The sequence below is a fragment of the Cervus canadensis genome, chromosome 30, assembly GCF_019320065.1.
Source record: "Cervus canadensis isolate Bull #8, Minnesota chromosome 30, ASM1932006v1, whole genome shotgun sequence".
NCBI classification, from domain to species: Eukaryota; Metazoa; Chordata; class Mammalia; order Artiodactyla; family Cervidae; genus Cervus; species Cervus canadensis.
This window is the reverse complement of record NC_057415.1, coordinates 16,516,185-16,526,786: the sequence shown is the minus strand read 5'-3', so window position 1 is coordinate 16,526,786 and position 10,602 is coordinate 16,516,185. Positions and strand designations below refer to the sequence as shown.

The 10,602-nt window shown below is 42.4% G+C and overlaps 1 protein-coding gene across 12 annotated transcripts in view; it reads left to right on the top strand.

Moving 5' to 3' along the window:
* Positions 1-675: 675 nt before the first annotated feature.
* The window catches only part of CDC14B (cell division cycle 14B), a 128,295-nt gene continuing 118,368 nt past the window's right edge, over positions 676-10,602 (top strand). For 9 of the 12 annotated variants that reach the window (XR_006266653.1, XM_043453424.1, XM_043453415.1 and 6 more), the window contains exon 1: positions 1,007-1,300. Coding sequence is in view for 11 of the 12 variants with exons in the window: in XM_043453424.1 (XP_043309359.1) it covers positions 1,144-1,300 (157 nt within the window). In the remaining variant the exon portion in view is untranslated. Of the gene's footprint in view, positions 1,301-10,602 lie in introns of all 12 variants that reach the window. The other 3 variants (XM_043453414.1, XM_043453408.1, XM_043453418.1) reach the window with 2 other exon arrangements.

Sequence of the window (10,602 nt, the reverse complement as noted above, 5' to 3'; positions counted from 1 at the left end):
AGGTTAGAAAAAACAAAAACAAAACTTAGCACCTGGCACGCCTAACTACTGAGTCAATTTGGATGCAGGATTCTGAGATGAAGGACTTCGAGGCGCAAACCATTATGGCAAATCGTTTCCATGGTAGATTTTTTTGGCTTCTTAAGTAGCCCTTTGCCTGGTCTATTTTAATTGTGGGCATAGATCAGAATGAAATAAATAAAAAGAGCGTAGCTGATTTAATAGGTACTAAGTTCTGAAATCAACTCTACCTTAAGTCTATAGTAACAGCGGACAGTTTAAGAAGCTCATACTCTTCCAAGCCAGTAGCCAGGGCAAGAGCCCCTTTCACTCGGCATAATTGCGGGGAAAACGAAGAAATACTTAAAATATATATACATGCCAAAGAACTGGAGTTAAGTTGTTAGACTGTGTAAAGCTTCGGTGACTCTCTAAAGGAAGTTAGGAACTGGGGTCTAGGCACTCCGGTAACACAGAAGAAGCAGAAAAGTAGGGGAGGTTGCCAAGGATCACGAGCACACTTTTATCTTTGATTGGCGGAACCACTCAGACTTTTCTTTATGGCGTCACCAACTACCTGCCGGTAGAAAAGCCCCGTCTACGTGACGTCACGCCCCGCTGACCAATGAAAGGCCTCAGTCTGCGGGCCCCGAGGAGGTTTGTGGGCCCTTTTTTGTGAATGAAGCTCCACGGAACAGCCCTCCTGGGGTCCCCAGGAGCCGCGGCCCGCTGTGCTCCGGCTCCTTGGCTGCAGCGTCAGTGGCCGCGGTGGGCGCGCGCGGTTATCCCAAGCAGCTCCAGCCGCTGGCGGCAGCACTTTCGCCTCGGCCGCGCCAGCGGGCTGCGGGCACCTGGGGGCGGGCTGGGGGGCGCCGGCAGCGGCAGGAGGCGCTGTAGCGAGGGCTGCTGCGCGGGTCCGGCGGCGGCCGCAGGAGGGAGCGGGGCAGGCGCGGTGGGCCAGGCCCCTCCTCCGGCTCTCGCGCGGCCACCTCCCGCCGGGCTCCGCCAGCGCCTGCCGTCGCCGCAGCGCCGCTCCGCGCCCGCCGCCCCGAGCGCCCGCGCGCGGGGTTGGCGGGGGCTTCGGCGGGCTAGTGGGCGCGCGAGGCCATGGTCGTGGTCCCCTGACGGGCCGCGGCCGCCTCCATGAAGCGGAAGAGCGAGCGGCGGCCGAACTGGGCCGCCGCGCCCCCCTGCTCGCGGCGGTGCTCGTCCTCTCCGGGAGTGAAGAAGAGCCGCAGCTCCACGTCGCAGGAGCTGCACCACCTGGATCGGCAGGACGATCTGTACCTGGATATCACCGGTGAGCCGGCAAGCGAGAGCATGGCGGGGCGCCTGGGACACGCGGCACCCGGCTCGGGGGGTTCTAGCCCACCCACCCAGGGCAGCAGAGGCGTCTCCCAGGGCCCGACTGACACGCCTCCACGCCACCCCCTAAAAGCACTAGTCGGCCACACCCCCTTCAGGAGCCTGGCTCTGGGAGCGCCCCCCTACCCCGAGTTTCCATCTGCGTTTGTTGAGAGCTGTAACTTTATCTGTTTTGCATCCTCCTACCCCAGCAGGACGGCCCGAGGGTCACCTTTCTAAATTGCTAGCGTCTGTTCAGCGCCTCGGGATTTTCCTAAATTCGAGTTGATACCGCCTCCCGGGTTGCAAGCTCGGTTGGCCCTTAAGGAGTCTGAACCTCCGAATCACTCCAAAGGATTCCCCGAGCGCGCTGAACACGCCGGCACCGGAGCTGCAGTGTTTATTTGGCGTTTGCCAAACCTCCGCTGCTCTGTGGGAAATCCCGTCTGGGGCGGCGTTCCTTTGCCGGGCGCGGAAGCCAGATTCTCGCCTTGGTCCTCGTTGCACTCGTCCTCTCCCCAGCGCGCGCACTTGCACACCCCAGACCTCGGGATCATTCCCCTGTCTTGCTTCTGGAAGGAATGTCACGTTGATGGCACTTGAACCGGTCAGTGTGATGAATGCCCAGAGTTGTCACTTCTGAGAAATTGCAGGTAGAAAAGCAGCCGTTTGATAGCTGCTTTATTGTTAGTGCCTCTTCTACAATTCCTGAAGACTTTATAAATCCAATTTGGGAGCCGTAGGGTTTGCCAGGATTGACCCTGAAGCTTGTGGAAGGCGTTAAATGTGATGGTGTAGGTGGAAACGCTTTGTAAACAGCCCAGCTTAGTCTACATTTTGAGGGAATTTTCAGTCTGTTTTCTGTGGCGTGGAGTGTGTAAACCTCGGTGTGTAGGGTTTTTATTGATGTAAACTGTTTCCCGCTCATAGCCTTTGATAAACCAGGTGAGCGGGAGTGGTCAGAACATTAATTTAGAAAATGTTCAAACACAGAAATTTATTAGGAATTTTTTTTTTTTTTTTTAGATTGATGGGCAGTTGGAAACTAAGGTCCATTTCACAGAAAGTAGAGTGTAGAGCGGAAGGTTTCTCGGCGATGAATGAGAGGCCCCTGGGGACTGGAGGAGGCGGGAGGAGGAAGGGGATGCGGTAATTCACCTGCCCAGCTCCTCCTTAGCGCCTGGCGCTGTAGGAGGTGAAGCCCTCTTGCTTAGGCTGCGCCCAGGTCCCACTGGTGTGCACTGCCGAGGAGATGGCCCGGGTGAAGGACCCGCACAGTCCTTATGTATACCTCTTGGAAGGACCTTATTGAATAGCATTTGATTTTAGGACAAGTAACACTTACTTGGGAACACTTCCTTGGTACAGAATTCTTAATTCCAAAGGTAAACAGGAGCAGGAGTATTATATGTAGAGAAAAGTTGGTCTCAGCAACCGGGTGTCAAAACCTGGAGGCAGCTTACTCTGCTAGTCTTTTGTGAATCCTTCTAGAAATAGACTGGCATGTTTACATGTATACAATCTCCACCATACCCGAGCACCGCAGCATACAGTACATTGTTTTACACACTGTTTTCAGTATTTCTTAGCAAAAAGATTGTTCTGTATTAGTACGTGTAGAACTGCCTCATTTGGTTTTAATTACTGCTTAGACCAAAATAGATATGAAGTATAAAACCATAAAGTGGGATATGTGGATTTAAATGTATACATATACACCTTTAAATGTCTATGTTTAAAAGGAAGTTTCTGTCGGCAAAGTCATTGGGGTAAATTTTCCTTCTTTATGGAGAAAAAAATGCAGTGTGGCTTGCTTTCCTGAGGTAGTGATCAATGAATTAATGTCAGAAGATATCACCAAGCAGAATATTGAGGCAAGAATTGGTGCACCATATATAATCACAATACTCTTATTTAGATTACAAGCCCAGATAACAGAAGGGTCCAGTCTCAGTAAGATTAACCCAGGGGGTTAAGGAAATGACCTTCCCCTAGAATTCCTCCCTGTGTCCCTTAGTGACAGTCTTGTCTTCCTGGGAAAAATGATACTAAATCAGTTTGTTTGGGTGTGATAAGTAAAGTAACTTAGGATGCAAAGTGGGGATTTCTTTTTATTGGGCTTGTAGGGAAGGCTTGAGACCTCATCCTCAGCAAATGGCAACCTGGTACCATCCTTCTCAATTTGTTTTTCCCTTAGTTTTCTGAAAATAGTGTATGCACATTTTTAACGTAAAAACAGATATATAAATGTAATTAGTCTCCCTTTCTGGTAGCATCTTCTTTCCCTTCAGTTTTCTACTCATGTTTAAGTTTCTGCAAATTGTGCCATACCAGCAGAGTGGTTCTCTCTCTCTCTCTTTTTTTTTCTTTTTTTTTTGCGCTCCCTTCCCCTCCCCACAAGAGTGGTCTTTTTAATGGTTGCATATTGTTGCATTGTAGGGTTTCCCTGGTGCCTCAGTAGTAAAGAATCCGCCTGCTAATGCAGGAGGAGATTTTAGTTTGACCCTAGGGTTGGGACGATCCCCTGGAGAAGGAAATGGCAATCCACTCCAGTAGTCTTGCTTGGGAAATCCCATGGACAGAGGAGCCTGGTGGGCTACAGTTCCTGGGATCATAGAAGAGTTGGACATGACTCAGCGGCTAAACAACAAATTGTTGCATTGTATGGCTTAATTGTCATTTATTTAATGCTAATAAATAAATGGTTATTTGGAGGTTTTCCAGTGCTTACTGCACACAGATAGCATCAGTGTGCTTATCTACCTACATGTGTGACTGTGTCTGTAAATGTGAAGTGGCCAGGCCAAATTTATACGGTTTTATCCATTTGTGAGCGACCTTTTAGGGCAATTATGAATAATGCTGCTACGAACATTCACGTACAAGTTTCTGTGTGGACATTTGTTTTGAATTCTTTGGATATATACCTAGGAGTAGAATTTCTGGATCACATGGTAACTCCATGAACTGCCAAACTTTTTTCCAAAGCAGCTGTACCACCAGCATTCTCACTAGCAATTATCAATTATTCCACATCTTCACCAATACTTGTTATAGGATTGTGAAGATTCTTTCCCAGTGGGGTTGGTTTGTAAACATTAATATAGATTATTCTGCCCATTCTGCCTTTAAATATATTACTTTTAATTTTTTTAAAACTTTGGTCCTTGACATTTCGGTTACAATCTGTTTTATCTGTAAGCTGAATTCCCCTAGATCCCAGGGAATTTCATGTGTGTACATTTAACATGAAAGGTTTAATTCCTATTTTTGCTCCTCTGTCCTTTGTTATGTGGTCACTATTTGCCTGGCCCACCTCCTTGATAAACTGGGCACTGCTCTTAGAAGGAGTAGATTGACCCAGGTTTTATTCCGAAGCAGACCCCATCAACCTCTCATTAGCCATTCAGTCAGTTTTTGCCGTATGCAGTGGCATGAATTTTACCTGTATTCCTGCTGCAGTTTCAGTGAATCATGTGAAAGAAACTATATACATTAACGCTAAAGAGAAACTGAGTAAAGATAAGATCCTCATGAGTTATCAGTTAGGAAGCAGGAGGAAGAAGGGAAGTGAGAAGGGCTTTTAGTTGAATTTGGAGCTAGGTGTCTAGATGAGAGAAAGACCCAGGGAAAAGGTGTTGGACACAGTCAGGCTCTTTTTTTCTTTTTTTTTTTTTTTGGCCACAAGGCTTGTGGGATCTTAGTTCCCCTACTTGAATTTCCTAGACCACCAGGAAATTCCCCACAGTCAGGTTTATTATTTTCCTGTAACCTCCTTGAGGCCGGAAATCTGAATCTTTTTGATTGCCATATATTCTTGCCCTTAAATAGGACCCTCCATAAATGACATAGCACATTTCCTTTCCTCTTTATTAATATAGAAACAAAATATAAAGACTATAACATTACTGCATAATCTGTTTGATAATTTATAGAATTTAATAGTTGGTACACGTCTTCAATTTATTTTACTTTAAATTTTTTTTCCAGACTAGTAGAGAAAATTGACAATAATTACTGCCTTAAAAGATATCCTTGGTGGTTTGTCTTAAATTGAAGAAAAACTTTTTTTCAGTGTCTCCCATTGTATTTTACTGTTTAAAGAGTATATTGTATCGGTAAATAATTTTATTGGAGAAGCTCTAACTGAGGTCAGGATTGTTATTTAAAAGCATTAATTAATGGTGTATTGGATACTCACCAAATAAAATTGAACAGATACAGCACTGCTCCTCCTTCTTTTTAGGATTTTAAAAATCATGCTAGATATCATTAGACACGGAAAATTTATTCATTAGCTCAAGAAGAATTTATTGAATGCTTACTGTGTAGAATAGTCATGCATATTCATTGTTTGCAGTGATAGAAGCATAGTTTTCTTAATAGAAAAGGAATGTTGTTAACCTGGGACACTGATTAAAGAGGAAATAATTTTTCTTCAAGAGTTTCATGTACTAGGTTACTGAGTTTTAGTAACTGAAATTCATCAAAGTGTAATGTTCATATTTCTTCTTATTCATGGCGTGTGTATACTTACTCTGTGCATAGTGTGAATTTATTTTCTTGATTTGTGTACTTGCTTACTTCTTCAGCATCTTTATTTCTGATGATATCATGTTAGTCATCTGCTTTGAGTCTGATTGTTAGGCAACAATAAAAAGGCAGACACTTAACACGGTTTCCCTGTTGCTGCCACATAGAGTGTTTGGGCATAAAGATGAAGGGAAAATAGAATAACTGGGTTACAGAGACAGTATTAATGCTAGGAGTTGACAGTTGACACAGATTAACTGCTCTGTGCCTTAGAATGAGAATGGATTTCCCCAAATTTCATCAGGGTTGGAGAGAGCTAGAAGGAAACCACTTGGTGGATTTTTAGGATGGAAGGAAGGCACTGGTTCATACCAGTGACATTACTTGGATATTTCTGAGATAGTCTCAGAGGAACTCTGAATTGACTGGACTGGCATTTTCTGGAAGATTTTTAAGAGATTACCTAGAAATTTCACAGTTGTCCATTTTTCCCTTTGAGGAATTCGAGATGTAATTTTGGCCAAATTGGTCCAACTTCTTTTTGGGAAAGTCTTGATTATTTGCTTTTTATTCTTTCTGACAGATTAAGCTGCTTCACAGTTATATATAAATGATTTATTGAACCTCTAGTTATTCCTCTGCTACTTTGGTTGGGAGATGATGCAACATAAATAGTATTTATGAAGTTGAATTTAGAGAGATGAATAATTATCTAGTAAACTTGGAAAAATAAGCAAACTAAGTACACAGTTCAGGCCCTTCTGAGCTCATGCTATTAGGTTGGTACGAAAGTAATTGCGATTTTACATTGTTGAACTTTCCTGCTTGATACTGGAATATATTCTTAAATGTGATTATGTTATACATCACTTCAATGTGCATTTCTTGCCTCTTTTTTTTTTTTTGCTAATGACTTATTACTTGCTGTTTATTTTATACTCTGGAAATCAAAAAGCAAATTTAAGTGATTTTCTTATTTGAATTCAAAATGGATCACAAAGCAGTGGAAACAACTCACAACATGAACAACGCATTTGGCCCAGGAACTGCTAATGAACATACAGTGCAGGGGTGGTTCAAGAAGTTTTGCCAAGGAGGCAAAGCCTTGAAGATGAGAGGGCTGGTGGCTGGCCATTGGAAGTTGACAACGACCTATTGAGAGGATCATCAAAACTGATCCTCTTACAACTACATGAGAAGTTGCTGAAGAACTCAGCGTCAGCCATTCTATGGTCTTTGGGCATTTGAAGCAAATTGGAAAGGTGATAAAGCTCGATAAGTGGGTGACTTAGGAGCTGAGTGGAAATAAAAAAAATTGTCATTTTGAAGTGTTGTCTTTTCCTTTTCCATGCAACAACAGCAAACCATTTCTTGATTGGCTTGTGCCGTGTGACAAAAAGTGGATTTCATAGACAACTGGCAACAACCAGCTTAGTAGTTGGACTGAAAAAGAAGCTCCAAAGCACTTCCCAAAACCAGACTTGCACTGAAAAAGGTCGTGGGCACCGTTTGGTGGTCTGCTGCCGGTCTGATCCACTGTAGCTGTCTGAAACCATTACATCTGAGAAGTGTGCTCAGCAAATTGTTAAGATGCGCTGGACAAAAACTGCAACACCCACAGCCGACGTTGGTCACCAGAAAGGGTCCAGTTCTCCACGACAGCGCCTGACCACACACTGTACAACCGGTGCTTCAAAGGTTGAACAAATTGGGCTCTGAAGTTTTGCCTCATCTGCCCTACTCAACCTCTTGCCAATCAACTACCACATCTTCAAGCATCCTGACAACTTTTTGCAGGGAAAATGCTTCCACAACCAGCAGGAGGCAGAAAATGCTTTCCAAGAGTTCGTCAAATCCTGAAGCACAGATTTTTTCCGCTACAGGAATGAACCAACTTATTTCTCGTTGGCAAAAACGTGTTGATTGTCATGGTTCCTATTTTGTTTAATAAAGATGTGTTTGAGTCTGTTTGTAGTGATTTAAAATTCACGGTCTGAAACCACAATTACTTTCTCACCAACCTAATACTTCGCAAGTTGGCCATCATTATAGCCCTAATCTTCTAGATATTTTATTCCTTCAACATGTAATGAATACCTACTCTGGCAGGCTTCCCGCATCCCTACCCGCACCCCCCCCCCCCAAGTGCTTAAAATAAGTTACTGCTGGAGATAGTCCCTGCTCTCATGGAGGTTATGTTTTCTGCCTTACTTGAGAAAATAGAACTTGGAGGATCTGAAGGAGACCTAGCCTGTAGGGGAACCATAGTATGGTTGAAATCTTTGGGGAAGAAAAACTGATGGTAGAGTTTTTATTTTTTTTATTATTATTATTATTTTATTTTTTTTAATTTTTGATGGTAGAGTTTTAAAAGAGCTAATTCTAGTAGTTAGGCTCAAAGACACCAGGGAAAGCTGGTGTCTCCCCACTCAAGGACTGAACGCAGCTAGATTGTTAATAACCTTTTGGAGCCTGGATTCTCGCATCTGTTTAAAAAGTCTACAGAGTTGTTGGGAGAATGAAATGAAAGGGACGCATGTTAAGTGCCTGGCCTGGTGCCTCCATGACAACCAGGGCTCCTAAAATGGTCTCTGGTATACCAAGTGTGGCAGCAGTGGGCAAGGCAGGGGGCACAGCGGGCATGCTGAGACAGTCAGTCATGGCTGGGAGGGTTTCAGGCTCAGAAGCAAACATTTCCCTCACACGTGTGCTTGCACAAAAGGTTCTGTGACTCAGAACAGTGAAAATGCAGCGTGTTCCTCTCTCTGCTGCTGAATGTGATCTTCAGGGCAGAAATGCTCCAGATGAGGCTGGCTCAGTATTTGTCAGAGCTGCGGAGGAGGTTTGGCGCCGAGTTGATAATCTTCTCTGCCTTGGGAAAAACGTTAACGGTTTCTCTTTAAAGATTTCTTGTAAAAGGAAGAGTAAAATAAAACTCTTCTGAGGCTATTGTTATGTATTTTTATTATACTGAAGAGTTCATATATTGCTTACTATTAAATCACAGCTAAGTTTCCGGGGTTGGAGGTGGGGGTGGGGGAGTTCTTCATAAAAAATGCAAAGACCTCATGGGAGAGCCTCAGGTAGAAGGTTATTTAAAGTAAATTATTTACTGATGAAGTACAAATTTTTCAGAGTGGCTAACTTAAGTCTCGACTGTGCTCTAGTACCTTCATTTTAAAGAGTATTTCACAGATCCAAAAGCTATGATACTGATATACTATGGAAATCAAAAAGCAAATTTAAGTGATTTATAATTAAATCACCACTTGATAATTGGTGGTGTTCTTGGCAGACAGGGTGTTTGTTTGTTTTGGGTAAAACAAATGACCTTTCAAGAGGCCTTTCTAATGTTTAATGTGTGGCACAGAAACCTAATTTATTTGGAAGGGGTGGGAGTCAGAAAATAATATAACTAAGATAAGAAATGATAGCTTTAAATCTACTTTTTTTTTTTTTACTACACTGGGAAAAAATAATTTTAGTAGCCAGTATTTTGTTTTTCTTCCCATGCTAGCTACAGAATATTTTTGATCTTAGTAAGTCCTTTAAGGCCTTCACATTAAAATTACTTTTATAATTGTCTTTAAATAAAGGAAAACTTGGGTAGATTGGTTTATCTCTATGTCAAAGCCGGGCCTCACTTAGTGAGGTAAGTAGGTGCAGGGGTTGCTGAGGGTGGAAAGTGGAGAGATTGTATTGAAGACAGAGAAAGTGGTGCAGCAGGAGATAACCAATTTTCAAATACTGTTTCTTTACATTTTTTTATTTTTAGCCTCCAAGGTTGTTTAGTCTAATTTATTTAATTTCTCGAAGTGCTGACTAACATATTAGCCAGGGATTAACTTAGGAAACAGTTTCCAAAGTGAAGTTGATTTTAACTTCTGAAATACAAGGTTATTTAACTGGAATGTGTGCATCTCATCTGGATTCTCGAGTTTATTTGAAAGTTTTAAGCCCTTCTCTCTCTCTCTCTCTCTTTTTTTCTATAGCTTTTCATGGATACTGCTCCAACAAAGGTATTCAGATCATTGACTATACTTTGCAGTTCTTTGATGATTTTAAAACTGTAGATTTAACCTGTTAGTTGTGACTCTTGGTTCCATCCCTTCCTGTTTGCTTGTTTTAATTTTAGTCTTAGGTAGCAGTTTTAGTTTTCTTTAACTGTAAAATATCTTTCGTATGTTTACAACTTAAGTTGAAATCTGTCTTTATATGAAAAGTTCTGTTGGTTTCTGTGTACAGATAATGCTGGAAGTAGTTTCTGTGATATTTTGTTGGGTTAATTATGAATGCTATGTTTTGGATGGTAGATGTTTTTGGTAATACTAAATTTTTATTTAAAATGAATCTCACTTTTGTAGGCATTTGCTGAAAGGATACTTAGAATGAGTTATTGTAACAGCTGTTCTTGATCCCCACCCTGACCCCCATGCAGGTTAGTTATTTCTTGGCATTTCTTTGCTTAGTGGCCAGGCATATATCTTTTAGTGTTTGATAAGAGGGAAATCTCATGAAGTGCCAGCTTGAACTTTGGGAACAGGGGAATTCTTTTATATCCTGTTTTTTAAAAATTTAAAAATATTCTGATTCCTTTTGATTTTCAACTACAGTTATTTACCAAAAGAACAAATCTGAATGGCCCATATATTATTTTCAGTTAAATATTTTCTGACTTTATTCTCTTCATCTTTTATTCAGCTCCTTTCTTAGTATCATTCATAT